This window comes from Micropterus dolomieu, linkage group LG06, assembly GCF_021292245.1.
Source record: "Micropterus dolomieu isolate WLL.071019.BEF.003 ecotype Adirondacks linkage group LG06, ASM2129224v1, whole genome shotgun sequence".
NCBI lineage: Eukaryota > Metazoa > Chordata > Actinopteri > Centrarchiformes > Centrarchidae > Micropterus > Micropterus dolomieu.
The window spans coordinates 24,919,897-24,938,239 of NC_060155.1; the positions used below are offsets into that span (position 1 = coordinate 24,919,897).

The following is an 18,343-nucleotide window of genomic DNA, read 5'->3' on the forward strand; positions in this document are numbered from 1 at the left end:
GTTGATTCATCAGTTCCCCCCTTGTGGTTTTGGGATGATTCCTCACCGTTCGCATGATCAGGGACACCCCACGAGGCGAGATCTTGTGTGGAGGCCCAGACCGAGGGAGGTTGGCGGTGGTGTGGTGCTTCTTCCATTTCCTGATGACTGCACCGACAGTTGATCTTTTCTCTCCAAGTTGCTTTCCGATTCTCTTGTAGCCCATCCCAGCCTTGTGCAGATCAACAATCTTGTCCCTGATGTCCGTAGAAAGCTCTTTGGTCTTGCCCATGGTGGTGATGTTGGATGCTGGTTGTTTGGGTGTTGACATGTGTCTTTTATACAGGTAACGAGGTGAGGCAGGTGTATTTGATGTAGATAATTGATTGGGGCTGTGTCTTAAAGAAAGACTAACTGGCTTGTAGGAGCCAGAATACTTGCTGTTTGGTAGGGGGTCATATACTTGTTTTTCCTCATCAGATGGTTATCAATTTTTATAAATTCATATGATGTGATTTTCTGGAATTTTCTTTGGGATTCTGTCTTTCACTGTTAGAATGTACATATGATTAAAATTGTAGATTGTTGCATTCTTTGTAAGTGGGCAAACCTGCAAAATCAGCAAGGGGTCAAATACTTTTTTCCCCCACTGTACCTGAGAAATTAATTAAATAAAATTCTGCTCCCATGGCTTAAAGAAAATGAGAGCAATGTGAAGCTACGTTGTTTCCTTTGTAACACGAGCAAATTAGAGCAAAGGTGAAGACTAGCCTCGACATGATGTAGTACCTGCGTCACTGATGAAGAATACTGTACACAAGTTATACATTAGAGGAAAAAATTCTGTGACCTCCACCAATGTATCCCTGAGCAAGACACCTAACCCCTGGTTGCTCCAGAGGCGTGTGACCTCTGACATGTATAGCAATTGTAAGTTGCTTTGGATAAAAGTGCCAGCTAGGAGCGGCACTATGGACCAGTGGATAGCATGGGTTCAAACCTTGCTCGCTGCGGTCTTTCGGTGTGGAGTTTGCATGTTCTCCCTGTCCCCCCCCGTGTCGCGTGGGTATAATAATGATGATAAATGATGATGCAAATTGACAGAATAAGTACTTTCTATTAAATATTTTCCATTTCACTTCTGATCCACCACATCCCTCGTTTTGACTTCTGCTTGCTTAACCTTTACACAGGGGTGGTCTACTAAACTGTTTAATTAGGCTATTTGCAACCACAAACAGCATATCACTGCATCTTAATAATGTGCTGTTCAGTAAAGAACAGATGACATTTGCTGACACAACATGATTGCAAGGACAATTAACATGGACTGACATTTAACCATTGTTGTCCACCTTTAATCAGTTGCTGTGGTAATTACTGTATCCATCAGCTGTAGACAGATCATCTGGTGGTCTGAGATAGAGACATTTTAGAGGAGACATGCGACTCAATCACATCCTCAATATAACTCTATGTGGAAAGCCCGTAACGGCAAAGATGGCGGTTAAACCGCTCCTCCCGCTAGAAAGCCAATCGTCTGGTTTTAACAGCCAAAGCTGGAAACCTATTTTGGGGCAAAGTCGTCACACTTTTTCAGCGATTTTTATTAGATTCTATTCAAGTAGTTTTTGTAGTCATGGTGACCAGTGAAAGTGCATTTCTGGCCCTATCCCCATTCATTCAGATAGGAGCCTGGTCTTGTTAGTCCAAAATAGATGCCCAGAGGTGTTGCCAAGATGGCGGCCAAGTGGCATGACTTGCCTAGAAGGACTTTGTCTGAGATCAGTTTGTTCCATAACACAGGTAGATCAGTATGTTTTGTGATACTAACCAATACAACACTTGTGTCTTTTTGATTCTATTCTAGTTTGCTATAAATACACTGTAATGTTTTGTTGCTAATCAGCCACCTGAAGTTGTTAGATGTCCTGCTGTAAAATGAATGCAGTGAGTCAGCACCCGTGTCAATTTATTTCTGACTTCCTTTATCCCTGCCTCCTTTCTTCTTCTCATCAGTTTACTCTGCAAGTTTAACTTACCTGTCTCTGTGTCTCTGTCTGTATTTCTGTCTGTCTGTTGGGAATGAGTCAGTCCTCACTAGTGGCAACACACACGCTCAAATATACCTGACACAAATAGCATAGTTCGCTCTCTGGTTTCAAATCGCTCTATTCCCCAAAAACCCTGACTCACAGGAAATCCTTTCAGCCTGATATAGCAGTGAGCATCGTCTGCCTGCAGCCCTCACATTACAGCGCCTCGCCCTGCTTTCTGAATACATAATTCATAAATAGTTTATTTATTTTGCGGGTTTAATTGTTGGTTTGCCTGCATCTCGCATTGTTGTGTAAATGTTTTGGCTGTGGGTGACAAGTGGTGATGCGAGATAGCCCACCTGGTTGGTTAGAAACAAAGACTGGATTGACACTTTGTCAGTATTTTGTCCCAGTCCACTGAGTCGCCAAATGAAACATTAAGCTCTCCTGGGGGATTTCTCTCACTCACTCACTCACTCACACTCACACTCACACACACACACACACACACACACACACACACACACACACACACACACACATAACACTGTACACACTTAGGTGCACTTATATGACAAACTCACAATTTATTCAGTCCGTTTCTCTCTTTTTCAAATGCTCCTTTTCCCCTATGACAGTATTTTTCATCGTAATTCTGAACTTCTGACTAAGATTGGAGCCATCTGCAGGACAAAAGGTTAAAGGGATAAAGTTGCAGTTAACACACAACTGGCATATTTATAGGAAGCACAAAGGTAGCAGAAAAAGAAAGCAAGGGAAGAAACTGAAAAAACATAACCGGTGACATTTGGTTCTGCAATTTGTGTCAAGTGCCTTTTAAGTGAAAATATCTGTGTGGGGGTAAGATAATTAAACTTGCCTGTTGTTGTGTGATCTGCCTCCTTCTGCTTTGTTTCTTTAAACAAAGTTTTTTTTTGTTTTTGTTTTTATAAACTGGATTTCATAATATTTATAGCACATATGATGTTATGATTGACATGTTTTGCATATTTTAAGACTGGCCACAGAGATTAAAAAATAAATTAACGCGTCTCTCCTCTCTGCCGCTCTGTAGAGAATAGGTAGCTGGTCTATTTTTGACGTAAGCCGCGTCAAGAAGCAGAGAGCAGATTTAACCAGGCAATAAGTAACCCACCCACGCGACACTGTGGAGACTCCCGATTGGACAACAACAAACAACACGGTTAAAACATACACAAAAAGAAATCATTTAACTACGTAGCTAACTTAATAATAGTAGAAGCACAGAAAGCAAGCACTGATTACCAAATCAACAAAATCTAAACAAGTCAGCAAAATCAGGCCGGCAAATGCTCTGATTCTGAAATGCTCCCTGTGGGATATGCAGCCTGCTGACGATGGAACGAAACAGGGTCGCAGAGAGCTGTGAAGATGGTAGTAGAAGCACAAAAAGGACAAATTAATAACAAGTCAATAACGTGGGCACTCTGCTGCTGAAACGCTTCTGAGACACTTCCAATGGACTTTGACACAGAATGAACTAAAAATTGACATCTTTTGCAAAGATCTTATATAATAATAATAATATCCAGCTTTTTAATTCTCTCAAGGGACATGAAATTCACCAATACATATACAAGTGGGATTTTGGATTGCATTGCTCTCCAAAAATGTTACATATTCGTTTCTTAACACTAAAAAAAAAAAACAAAAGAGTGCAAACATTCCCCCAGTGAGCACTTTTGCAGAAGTTCACAGATGGCTCAGTAGTATTTGCTCATCCTGCTGTGATGTTGTCACGCGGGTGTTTAGGACTGGGAGCACCATATCCCCCTGTGTTCCCTTCGCTCTGGAACGAGAGAAACACACACACACACACACACACACACACACACACACACACACACACACACACACACACACACACACACACACACACACACACACACACACACACACACTGCTAAAGAGAGAGGGAGATGATGAGTGAAAAGTAGTACAGCTCTAGGCTAGAGTTAGTGAATGAATGAACCATTATAGTACAGCTTTCTGGGGCAGAACACAAGAACACACAGGAGAGAAGACAGGCAGTCTCTTCCTTTTATTTAGATTCACTGCGACTGTAGGTAAATACTTTCAGAGTGTTAGTCTGCTTTACAGTTTAGTTTTGCTTTATCCCGGGACAGCAACATACTGCAAAACATGTTAACTGTTTATTTCAGCATGTTGTACAATATTTTTGTCTATTTTTGTCTGCATTTGAATGTACGTTTCTTTTCTGTGTGTGCGTGTTTGCGCCTTCGGAGCTTCACAGCCCAGGGCTTTGCGCTGAGTTTTATCCGCCTTGATGTGCCACTTTTCTCTCCAGGGCCACGACTATTCTAAGCCCTGATTCTTCCATCGTGTGTGTGTGTCTGTGTGTTTGTTTCTCACCTATTCATTTCAAAATGTGTGTGCATAGTGTTGTTTTTTTTCTTGTTGTGGTGTTCTGAAGCATACTTACGTATGTTTTTTGTGTGTGTGTGTGTGTGTGGGTCAAATATTGTGTGCCTGCAGGCTTACAACAATTACACTGTGTCCCTTTATTCAGTCAAGTGATAAGTGTCCGTTCTAGTGTTGTAGTACTCGAGACCGGTGTTAAGACCACTATTTGATGGTCTTGGTCTCGTCTCAGACTCCACTGCATTTATACTCTGTCATGTCTCGGTCTCAAGACCAGTCAAGACCATAACTTTGGAAATATCAATAAATTGCTTTTGCATCGTCTGATTTATTTGTTAACATACCGACTATGATTGGATATAAAACGTATTGCATAAAATGCAATCAATAACCCTAATTAAAAATGTGGTGTTCCTGTTAATGACTGTTACTCCTGTCTGCGATGGTAAACGTGGAAAAGGAGTTTTGAATAAAGATGCTTACGTTTGATTTAGTGTTTGTATGTGGGTGTTTTAATGGGAATGTGGATCTTTCCGATCAATTTGAGAAGTACCTATGATCTTGTTCCACATTTTATTGTGTGTCATGTAATGTGGGGAACTGGCCTTGGTTTCGACTTGGTCTCCAGCCCTAAAAGTCTTGGTCTTGTCTCGGTCTCGATAAACTCTAGTCTTGGTCTTGACTTGGTCTTGGTTTGGCCGTTCACGGCTAGGGGTAGGTTGTCCCAAATCTTGTTGCGATAGAGGGGTAGGGCGAAGCCCTCGAAACTGAGATTTTTCAGAGACACACTCCAAAAGGAGGGCTGCGAGAATGCGAGATTTTCGTCGTATAATTTACAGTAGCCATGGTTATTCTTAGTTTAATGTCATTTAATTTCAAACAATCATTTAAAGAAATCGCCAGTTCAGCCGCTAGCATGTTGTCCTGTCAGCTAGCTTTGCTAGTAACGTTAGTTACTATAGGTAACGAAGTTAGGTAATGAAGCCGTGTTTTTTATTTTTCATTGGTGACTTGTTAGATCGCTTGATGTGTGATATAATGTTACCACACGAGAGAGATTACCACAGAGGAGGACGGCATATTGGAGTTGTTGTCAATTGTTGTCATGGAGAAATCTTGTAAAAACTTGTTGCTTCTCAGAGTCCTGGTCAAGTACTGATGACGTATTAGGTCCCTGAAGGGTTGTTCCATTTGGTAGGGGAATATTTCAACCCCTTGGCCCTTAAGACAGAGTTACAGGGGCCAAGGGGTTGAAATGGGATTGAGCCATAGTCTATGCTGTAGTTACATGTGTGGCCCCACTTTGACCCCACACACGTGAGACAGACATTTTGAAGGAAAAGACAGAGATACAGGATAAGAAAATAATTTTTTTATACTTATTGTAGAGTGCTGTCTAAAGTGCCACTTTGACCTTGAAGTAGTGTTTATTCTTTGGCTGCTGATGTGCAGGTAACACCACGCTGTGCTGTTTTGATGAGACATGACCTGAAAAGCACTTTTTCAACCTCATTTCACCAGTTCAGTAGTTGCAACTTTCAAGACAAAGTATGGATAAAAAGTTTAAAGTGTTGATGCACTTCTTGTATGAAAGCTTCCTGTCTGCGGCTGAATGTGTCCTCCGGTGGCTAAAACTATAATAACTACAAAGTGTATGATGTGGTAGGGGAACATAACTGGATCAAGTTCCACTGTTCACCCTTAGTTATAAAGCTCAGACAGAACCTCCACTGCACTGTCAAAAACATTCATTAATTTACTTTAGATTGTCTTCAGCTGACTCCCGACTTCCCAACCACAGATTTACTTGGAAAACTTTAATTTGTTTTTAAAATCACACTGTTCAGTATACCAAGGATAAAAGGCAGGCTTCGTTAATAGGGAAAACACTCAAAAATCAGACTTAGTCTGATGGTAATAATAATTATTCAAATCCTTCACTTAAACAGTATTAATTCTATAATCTAGAAATACTCCTTAACAAGTAAATGTTCTGAATAGTTAAAACCTTAATACTTGTCCTAGTGGTGCTATTACTTTTACGATTGGGCTCCTGTTCCTTTTATTTATTTTTATCTACTGTATGTTAGGACTAGGAGTCCAGTATATTATAGCTTCTTTGGTTTACTTTGTCACTTATCAAATTATTTTATTTACTTATTTAAACTTATTTTATCATCTATAACTGACCTTACTGTGTATGTATGTAAAATACCTTTATCTGTAAAGAAACGCGTAGATATTGTTGTCAAATAATTGTAGTCAAGTAAATAGTGCAATATCTTTGTCTGAAATGCACTAAAGTGTAAATAGAAAGAATCATTAAATAATATATAATATTGATATATAAATAATATAGAATAGAATAATTGTAATCTCTTGTTACAGCCTCACACTTCTATCTCCATTAGCCTTTAATTAACGTTTATGTTTGTTTTTGTTGTTAATCACTTTAACCCTTTCAATTGACCAAATGACGTAGCTGAGTCTGTCTGATAAGCGAAGCCATCTGGTTTACTTGTTTTTAGAGAAGTGTCAGGTTTACGGGCGTTGTTATCGCTGGTGTCCCACTTTCTGATTACAATGTAAAAAAACACAAAACACACACACACACACACGTCGCTCAGCCATAACGCTAGATGTGTTATCAGCCAATTAACCCACAAGGTGACCTACACAAGGTTGTCGCCTCTGATCACATTTATTGAGGCCCGTGCCACTGTATATGTGCATAACAACTTAATGTCTGTTAACGTTGTGGCTGTGCATGTGTGTACGAATTTGCTTGGAGCACGGCGGTAAGAAGAAAACAGAGGGAGACACTGAGGAAAAAAAGAAATAAATAAAAGAGAGAAAATTGTTAAAGAGAGGGAAGATTTCAAAGAGAGAGAAAAAAAATAACCTTTGAAATAATTCTCTCTCCAATTTCCCCATTTTTCAAACACTGGGTTTATCCCATTGGCCCATTATGAAACTTAAAGACAAAAGCTTTCTAATCCTGGCTCTTCTGCACTGCCTTTGATGACTGGGTGTGCATGCAAGTCAATGAGTGTGTGTGTTTGACTACTATATTAGTGTGCTGGATTGTGCGCGTGTGTGTGCGCTCAAGGCTGCACACTGAGTTATCCTACAGCACCCAGTGGTGTGTATCAGTGTTTGTGTGTGAATGTGTTTATGTTAGATTAGACTGAACAGAAATTATCTCCACGGGGACGGCGGGCTGTTGCTGCATCAAGGATAAGATACATCAAAGAGAAATGGGTTTCTACATAAGAGCAGAGCAAACAGGGCTTCTATAAGCAGCTCAAACTTCCCACAACTGTCAGAAAAATTTCAATCAAAATGTGCGAATGTGTTGATTTAAAAGCAGAAACAGCATGTTGACAATGCACCAAAAAGGTAGCAGAGCATAGTAAAACAAAATTGTGGCAATCCCCCCCCCAGGTCTATAAATGACGGGGCTAAATCACCTGTGGGAATAAAACTTTGTCAAAAATAAGAAAACTACAAAGATCTGGTCCCAGTTATTGTTGTTACCTAGAAACTGTCAAGGGAGCGTGGTATTTCGTTGCCGTTGGCTACAGATAATCTACATCGATAAGCTCTGTCTCCCTCTCCTCCCTCCATCCCGCTCTCTGATCCCTCGCCGTGACTTCATTCTCTCACATCACATCTTTCTCACATTAATTATCAGTGTTTCTTCTTTCACACACACCCAGACACATTCATAGGGTTAGTGAGCTTAGTGTGTTTCTCTGTGTGTGTGTGTGTGTGTGTCTGTGCCTAAAGCATGCCTTTAGGCAAAAGCACTGGTAGACCCTGGTTACATGCTTAAAGCAGCTGGGGCAGTTAGATGAAGAAGGAACAGCAGAAAGAAGCTCTTTTATTGAATCCAAGGTGGCTGCTGTTGTCCTATGACAATGTGTAGAGAACATTTTTTGTATTTACATTTAGCTGACGCTTTTATCCAAAGCGACTTACAATTGCTATCGACATCAGAGGTTGCACTCCTCTGGAGCAACGATGGGTTAAATGTCTTGCTCAGGGACACAATGGTGGATGGCTCACAGTGGGAATCGAACCCAGGTCTTTCACACCAAAGGCATGTGTCTTATCCCCTGTACCATCACCACCCTTTTGCTCCGTAAAGGTCTCCTGAATGTTTAGCACAACATATAAGCCATGGGGACATATTTCTGTCTCAAAGTGTTCATTTAATTTAAGGATTAAATGACTTATTTTGGTGCGGCACGGTGGTGCAGTGGTTAGCACTGTCGCCTCACAGCAAGATTGTCCAGGCTCCCAACCTTGGTTGTCCTAGGCCTTGCTGTGCGGAGTTTGCATGTTCTCCCCGTGTCTGCGTGGGTTCTCTGTAGGTGCTCCGGCTTCCTCCCACCATCCAAACACATGCAAGTAGATTAATTGGTGACTCGAAATTGCCCTTAGGTGTGAATGTGAGTGTGAGCGGCTGTCCGTGTCTGTGTGCCCTACGATGGACTGGCGACCTGCCCAGGGTGTACCCCGCGTCCCGCCCAGTACCAGCTGGGATTGGCTCCAGCCCCCTTCTGACCCTCTACACAGGATAAGCAGTTGATGATGAATGGATGGATGACTTATTTTTAAGATGCTGCACAGGATACATTATACCCCAGAGAGGATGCATAACATGATAAAATGAGAATGTTTTGGTCCTGTGACCTTCAAACTTTGTTTTGGAAATCTGTTGTTGATATGTTATACCTGGGCATGCATCCTCAACTTCGCTTATTAGATTACGACTAGACAAGACAATTGGAGTTCACCAGATAAAATATATATTGATACTGCTTTACTGGCAGTTTGGAGACACATTATCATTCACTGGAGATCTACTATTTCGCCAAGTCGCTCATAGTGGTGGCTTTGAGCTTATTACGACATCAAAGGGAAACCAAAGGCGTTTTCATATGAATTTAGATTTTCAGAAAAAAATTTAAACTATTCTTAATATATATACAATGTAATAATAGTAATAATTATTTTTGTATGTGTGTATTTGGATCCATACACTGTGTGCTTTTGTTTAGATGTTTTAGTGTAGATGCTCATTGATGGATAGGCACTGGGTTTGTACTTTATTTAACTTTATTTAAACACCACACAATTCTGTTAATGTTACTTGACAGCTCAACAGTCGCTCACTTTAAAGGCAACAAACTGGTTCTGGTCTTGATCGTGTGCTCAATATTCGCTCTCTGTGAGTGTCTGTTCAGTTAGATGGGGTTGAGGTCAGGGCTCTTTGCAGGCCAGTCAGGTTCTTCCACACCAAACTAGGAAAACCATTTCACTACAGAGCTAGCTTTGTCATGTTGAAACAGGAAATGGCTAAACATAAACTGTTGCTACAAAGTTGGAAGCATTGTTGTCTGAAATATCAATGTATGCTGCAGCATTATTAGGGTCAAAAATGTGGGCCAGTATGTGAACAAATACAAAATTAATACATACAATATATGAATATATATAATATCAAGCCTCCACGTACTGGCAGAGAGTAAATACACAATTACAGTTTTTTTTTTTTATGGTTAAGGCTGGATGTTTGTGAATTGTCACCCCCAAATTTATGGTTTAAATATTTTAAATACCTTTTATAGCATGGATCACAAATCTGTGTATTGAATGTCTTTCTTTTGATTCATCTCCAACCTCCATTTCTGTTTTTCTCTTTCTTTTTCTCCAGTGAGTATTTTAAATCAGGGTTATAGTAGGGAGACAAGCTGCCTAGTAACAGGTTCAGACACACACACACACACACACACACACACACACACACACACACAACTCTGTCTCTGCACACATCAAAACATACTGTATTTTTTCTGTGTGTCTCCGTAGGGAGTTTGGCTGGAGGGATCCAGAACTGCCTGAGGTGATCCAGATGTTGCAGCATCAGTTCCCATCAGTCCAGTCCAACGCTGCTGCCTACCTCCAGCACCTCTGCTTTGGAGACAACAAGATCAAATCTGAGGTATTGATCCCAGAAGAGAAAACACACCAAGAGAGAGGGCTTGTAGACACAGAACTGCATTCCAAATCTTGAAGGAGCCCCAACTCACCCTGCTGCTTTTACATCCACACAGACACTCACATGCATACTTTAGCTTTTATTCAGAGTTGGTGACTGCCAGGAAAGAGTTCAAGCACAACACACACAAAGACACTCTTTCCTACTTTGCTGTAGTATTTGATTTGTCTGCAGAAGTTTTGAGGTTTCTGCTAAACACTGTTTCTGGGAAGGTATGCTGCTGTTGAGTTTTTCAAGTGGGATTTTTCAGTGCTTCAAGTACCACAAGCAAGGGGACCATGGTACTTAACAAAGAGTGAGTGGGTGTGTGTGTGTGTGTGCGTGTGTTCCCTCGCCAAAAAGTGTTTTTGATGGCCACACAACACATCAATGGAGAAAAAATACAGCAAAATTGCCACGGTGCTTTTTGTGTTTGTTTTATTATGTTGTCCACCTATAATACTCCTGTATATACTGCCAGTGTTTGTAACATCATTCTGGCATTGCAGTTTGTTAGTTACCTTGTCAGAAGCCCTCCTAAAACCAAAAACCATCTTCCTGGTTCCCTTGCAACCCCCCGGTAATTAAGAGAACAGGACTGGAAATGTGCCATCTCCTTTGTGGTTGTGTGCTCGCTGTCCGCAACAATTAAATGTGTGGTTATTATGGGAGTTGCCATTGCTCTCAGACACAGGGTGCTGAGAAGAAATCTAAAGCAAGCACACAAAGGGGGGCATTCTTGAAGTTGACATAAAGCTGCAGATGTCTCTTTGTTGAAATTTGTGTGATGGCTGCATGTCACCATTGTAAAGCACACGTAGTTTTTTTCTCGTTATTCTTATTGCACCTCTTCGTCTTTAAAAATCAGTTGGACAAGGACCCTGCATGACTGCGTATGGCCGCAGATCACGATATTTCAGATTCTGAGAGGCACGCAACATCTGAACAGATTGAACCATTGTGAATGACCAGACACTGAGCAGGCAGGTTGCAAATGTGGCCAATTTCAACTCGCTTTACATTAATCATATGGCCTTTTTTACACCAGCATTTAGGCTAAGTACATTTATTAACAAATAGAGCCGCATGCACTGCAATAGGCAATGTGTGTTACATCGCCTGAGTAGTGAAAGGTCAGATGCATGTTTTTACTCAGGGGAAACTCCGTCCCACATGTGCAGCCGTCTGAGCTCCACCAATCTCCATATTAGACAGCATTAACTCCTCATTTCCCACACTTAACCCAGCTCTGAATATAGCCCTGTTCCTGCACATGTGTCCTCCTGTCCTTTAGAGCCGACATCACTCAGTGTCTCGGAGAAAACGGTCCTGTCTGTCTCTTCAATGTCAACTCAATTCAGCTCAATTTGACTTTATTAATCCCCATGGAGACGATGGATTTGAGGGCAAACAAAGTTCTTCAAACAGCAATCAGCCAACAAGCATTAAAAATGTGAGAGAGGGAGAGAGAGAGACGGGTGAGATAGATGATGGATGTTGAAATTGCGTTAAAGAATGAAGTATGGTAGTATTTAGAGCACAGCTGCCAAAACTACAACCCACAGGCCAGATAGTTTTTTGCCCTTGAGAAAGATGCCTGAGTATTGAAATAATAGACAGGATGCTGAGGGATTTGTCTGGCCTACATACATATGACCGCTTGATTTATTGTGTTAGTTCTTATATCCCTGCTTCTATTTCACTAAGGGAAGACAAGACTGAAAAAAAATACTTGACAATAATTTTGGTACTTGATTAATAGTCTCAATACATTTCTCCTAAATAGTTGCCAAGACCAGTTTCTCTCATGTCAGTATTAATTTCGTCGGGTTTTTCAGACAAAATAAGCAATTGGAAGACAATCCTTTGGACTCTTGGACCTTGCAATGAGTATTTGTCACTTTCCAACATTTTATGGATCAACAGAACTTTGATTAATTCAACACAATGACAACTTACCAATAGATAAATCAATATACTCATTATTTGCAACCCATGCTAAGACGAATGTTGCCTTGTCAAGTGAGATAAAGCAGTAATTATTCTGCTGATTGTTGTGTTTGGGTGGATCAAATTAAATGTAATCATAATTATAAAGGTTATTTTCACATAACCCAGTCATTACAGGGCCTGTTACTTGAGGAAATAAATAATCAGTTTCTGGTTAGGTATCTAAAGTCAATCTGCTGTAATAGTGTTAATGCTGGTGTACCTTTATCTAGAGCACAAGCACAACTGCCTCATCTCTGTGCAATATCCTTCGCTAAAATGTAGGGCTGGTTATCGTTCAAAGATTTTCGATACGATACCTCGACTTCGATACCGGTTCCTGAACGATACTTTTTTCGATACCAATTTTATTCTCAACAAACGGAGAACCATTGTTGTTTGTAAAGTAACTTAATTATCACATTATTATCATTAATAGTTTGTTGTTTTAATAATAGTTCCTTAGAAAAATTCAACAAAAAGTGTTTTTATTCCTCTTTCTTTAGTTTTTATAATGTAATTTCATTGTTTATTAATTATATCTTCTTTGTATAAATGTGAATTTGTGCTCTGGCAACATTGCAACCTAAACATTCATGGCAATAGGCCTGAGAGAAAGAGAGAGAAATCTCTCATCTCACGGAAACAAGTTTCTGCCACTACATATCAAAGTTTCCTCCTCACTAGAGGAAGAGGTGAACTATCACAATAGAGTGGTAGGTGGCGTCACTTACTGATACTGATAAGTTTATTCCATGCACAGTCAAGGGCATCAGCAGGTTTGTCTTGTCGCCGCTCTTGGCAGCAATTATCTTACGTCGCAAATATTGCATCGCGCGCTGTTGAATCATGCCACACTTGATTTTCTCCACGTCTTTTAAATCCACGAGCCACGTGTCTGTGCGTAACAGGTAGTGTTTACATCACCGCAGCCATCACTTTTAGATGTGGGCACATCAAAAATGCTGCATGCTTATTGGCTCATTGGCGTTAACAAGAACCTTTTAGGTATCGAAATTTGGTACCGAAAGACATTTTTTGATACTCGATGGTATTGAGGCAATTCGGTCGGTGCCTAAAAATTATTGAACACGATACCCAGCCCTACTAAATTGGCTCTTTTGTTTTTATTGAAAGCAAGCAGTCTGCCCTACATTTTCTCTGTCTAGACGGAGGAAAGCAGGGAGGGCTGCAGACACATAGTGGAGCGATGGGACAGAAAGAACAGTGGCTGGCATTTAAATAAATCTCGCATCAGTGCCACAGTAGTCACTGCACACAGTAGAAATGAATATTTAAATGATAACTTATAATCTTCTGCAATCACAGCATCAAAAGTGAGAAATTCTTATTTTCTTAAGGTAAACAAGCCCTAATGTCTGATATTGTTTAGACACCAACGGACCTATTGTTAGGAGAGAATTGGCAGAAATGCATTGAAACACTTCTATTAGTAGTTTCACACTGCTCTCCCCATAATTCCTTCTTCTGTCTCTGCCAGATCCGGCGGCAGGGCGGTATCCAGCTGCTCGTGGACTTGTTGGACCACCGGATGACCGACGTGCACCGCAGCGCCTGCGGGGCCCTGAGGAACCTGGTGTACGGCAAAGCCAACGACGACAACAAGATCGCCCTGAAGAACTGCGGAGGCATACCGGCTCTGGTCCGACTGCTCCGAAAGACCACAGATGTGGAGATCCGAGAGCTGCTCACAGGTAAAAAAAAAAATAATCTCAATTTACAAATATTTGGATGTTATTGAATGTGCAGCAGGGGTGAATATCATAAATTGAGATCACAGTATTTCTCTTGAATTCTTTCCATAATCCACTCCCTTTTTTGGGGACAAACCAGGACTTTTTCTAGCACGTGTTTGCTTGTGTGTTCACATACTGAAAATTTTTATATGCAGTGAAACAAAGACACCTTTTTCAACAAAGCTAAATACTAAAAGTCAGACCTTGAAATTTATTATCCTAGTTATATAATATAGTCACACCTTTTCAGGTGTGAATGAAGCGGTGAGCTAAATTCTCCCATACACTCCCATATAACCAGCCCTGGGAGTTTAAGGGGATTTCAGTAACTGTCTGGGATTTTACAGTTTAATGTTGCGGGGTAACTTTGGTATTTGTCAACCTGGACGGAACAAAAACAAACGCTTTAGTGGACGTACTTTGACAGGGCTTGCTGCTTCAAAAAATTAAATTAGCCCCAATTGGTCACATAGACACAGAAACATGGGAAAATACGATCCAGGTTAAAAAAAACCCCCCAAAGTTATCATTCAAAATATTTCAGACTCAGCATATTTAAGCCAACAAACTAAATGAATAAACAAAGGATTTTGTATTTCCCACCACAATTTAATTCCTGGCAGTGCAGATAGGGGTTTAAAACATTTGACGATGTATGTTAAAACATCTCTGATTTCTTAATAATTTCTTAAGAAGTTTTGCTGGCAAGAATTATCTGATAATAATTTTTTGAGAAAATGGCCTTAGTATTTCTAAAAGCCTGGCTGGGTCCCTGCTTACAACCACTCAGATTTTTATAAAGATATTAAAAGTATACTGTAACCCTCAGAAGGAGAACTCTCAGCCCTGATGTGCACTCATTCCTGTCTACAAATGTACAAATGCACATAGGATCCACTTCACTCAGATACACACACATGCAGACACATGTTGCTCTCATGTACAAACCCACACACAGAAGAGGAACATTTACTGAATTTCCGGCTATACAACACACAAAGCACACTGTACTGTACACACACGTTCACCGCATGGCTTCACCGCATGTTCATATGGATACAAAGATGACAAATGTTTACCAGCTGACTGCTTCCCAACACTCTAGTTGACACGTGGTGTTGACTTGTCAAACTGATATTATGTGCAAGGGGCTACACTGCACTTCTACATCCACAGCAGATTTGTATTCTGTCAGTAAATGCAAAAATCATCTGCATTGGGAAAATATATTCAGGATTGATTAATTTGAGCCCTAAAGTCACTGCCAAAAGGAATAAAAGATTGCCAGCAGTGCATCTACCAGTGTTTTTTTTTATCAGCTTTTACTGTAAATATCCTGGCAATTCCTTTCTAACTGGCATTCACACGGACGACACGCTGAAAGGACTTTTACCTCTGGAGGGGCATGTAGAGACCTAAAGAGCTAAAAGAGAAATAACACTCAATTTTCAAACTGATCTACGTCCAGAATCCTCGAGGGGGAAAAATGAGAAAAATTGATTTCTCTTACCAGCACCCACGCTCATGAAAACATCTCTGCTGCAGGCCTGTAAAGAGCATGATATTTCAAGACTCCACATGTCAGAAACCAAGATTTTAGCTATTTCTGCTTTCTAGAGCAGTTTGATCAGTTCTCAGGTGATGTTAACAAAAAGTGAGGTGTAGAGACCCTACACACTAGACAGTGATTAGTATAAAGGCTTCAGATGGGAACAGTATGATTGTAGGGACAATTATAATTGTGATTTGGCATCAGGGCTGATCCACACCCTGTTGGGACAGTCTATCAAATCAAATCATTTTTAACTGTGGTACCATTAAAAGCTCCAGAAAAAGCTAAGTGGACCTAGAGGAATCGTTTTGTGGTACTATTTCAAACTTTTTATGTCAGGAATTGACCCCTTCATTTTATGTCTAAAGCCAACTATTAAGTTCCAGTTCAGGAAGTACTCTGTTCCTTATGTAGCAATGTGAAAACTAAGGGTGTGGAGATTTGGGTGTCAGATGAGCGTGTACCGCGTCTGCCTAAAGTTTGTGTCCCGTTACAGACAAGCTGTTAACATTTGTCTTTTTATTCATCGTAATCGTGATCTTTTACTTCCCTGAAAAGTGTTCTAGCTGTCTAACCCTAACCATACTTTGACTAAGATGTATGTAAAAACCTTTTGCCAACTTTAGACGTAACTACTTTCCATACGCAGATACTCCAGAAAGCGAGAATCTTAAAGAATTTTAGTAAAAGAACTTCAAAATTCTTGTCTGGCAATAGGTTTTATTTTTGACATCCAAGTTGTAATTACAATTAAGTAACATAAATGTGGATGCCTCTTGTCAGCCAAAGTCCATCGTTCATGGTAGTTAAACCCAAACTAAATGGATATATTGCTGAATATCACTGACTTGAGTGGTCCGATGATATGAATACTTTCAAGCTGTAAACATGGGACTCTTTCCTACCGTTACCTTTCATTCTACATGATGCAGACTTAGTCAGTTACACCCAAACATATTTTCCATCCTGTCCCTGTATCCCACAAAGGCTGCCCTTGAGCCGTTGTCCACTCTTTTAATTATATACAGCAGTACTTCAGCATGGGGTGAGGGTGAAACATTTAAAGCATTATTCATGGTAATAAGAGGCAGTCAAGAATACTAACACAAGCCGAACAGCCTCCCAGCGCAGGAACACCTTTTCAAGAAAGTGAAACTGAGAGGTGTCCTCACATTTCCCTCATATAATCACATTTGGGATATGACCTACGTGTGCTCTGCGCATTTATGTATATTTATATGTGTGTAGTGAGTATAGAAAACGGTTTAGGCTTAGCAGAGATGGAAATAAAAGGTTTTTTGTATGCTGTTAGAGTCTTAAAGAAGATTACCATATAAATTAGAGCAGCAATTCAAGGCACGCAGCAAAGAAATCCCTCCTGTCACAAATTAATCAGCTGAACGACCGACCGGACGCAGACAGGCCGCGCTCCCCTCTCTCGTCTCTCTCTCTCAAAGACCCAGAGGAAATAACTCTCTCTCTCTGTTTCTCCGCTGTCTCTCGTTCGCTCTCTTATCCCTCTGTGGTTGGGTTCTCGTAATTGGTCTCCCCTTCTCTTCATGTCTCTCTCCTGTCCTCTTTGCCTTTCTATGTCTCCCTATTTTCACTCTCTCCATATCGCCTACCCTCTCTGCCTCTCTCTGGTGTGCATTTTGAATCAGGATCGCAGTGGGAAGTCAAGCTGCCTGCCTTGCTAGCCACACATTCAGCTACACACACAAATACACGATAAGGCCTGTTCACAAACACACACGCACTCTTTCTCTCTGTCACACGTCAGGTTTGCTTGATGGCACAAAGTCACAAACAAGGTTGTTGCCCTCTGCTCTTCAGTACCCCCCCCCCCCATGGTTTAATACTCTTTTTTTTCTCTTTAATGTTCAGACCTAAAGATGATTATTTGAAGGGAGTAAAGCTGAGTGGATATTATTTCTACCTCTGCAGATTAAATGTAGCATACAGCAGAGCTGTGTGTGTGTGTGTGTGTGTGTGTGTTTGCTTTTACAAAATCATATATATTTGTACAAGTGCACACATGTATCTACAAGCACTTTTCCAAAACAGGAACTCAACAAAACATGTAGCCACTGTTCCAGTAGCCATGCAGGTTCCAGGTTTTTGAGGTTTGTACTTTCAACCATGATTAATCCAGCAGATGTGTTGTTACATCACAGCAGACATTTCAGTCTGAATCATAGAAATCTACCTGGTGGTGGTATTACAGTAAAAGACATTTAGATACATCCTACGAACATGAATAAACAAAATTTGTACCAGTCCGTCTTCAAATGGAGATACATTTTATTGGGTGAGTGAAACTGTTCCTGTCCGTTGTCAGAAGGCGTCATCGTAACATTCGGGGATCATGAACTGTGAACCCAAGGCTGAAAAAGAATGTTGGAGAACACATCCAGATGTCTTGGTTTTCATAAGTAATTGGGGAGAGGAGGCTATTCAGAGGGCGCTAAAGTCAGTGGGTAGACACCAAAAAGTAGACCAGAAGATTTCTCAGCGTCTGGCAAAAAATATAGTTTGTGAAGCAATAGTGATGCAACCT

The 18,343-nt window shown here is 40.6% G+C and overlaps 1 protein-coding gene across 1 annotated transcript in view; it reads left to right on the forward strand.

The window, feature by feature from the left end:
* Positions 1 to 18,343, forward strand: part of ctnnd2b (catenin (cadherin-associated protein), delta 2b) — a 165,073-nt gene that overhangs the window by 100,190 nt on the left and 46,540 nt on the right. The window contains exons 13-14 of the mRNA XM_046051113.1: positions 10,320 to 10,452; positions 13,979 to 14,192. Coding sequence (XP_045907069.1) covers positions 10,320 to 10,452; positions 13,979 to 14,192 — 347 coding nt within the window. The remainder of the gene's footprint in view (positions 1 to 10,319; positions 10,453 to 13,978; positions 14,193 to 18,343) is intronic.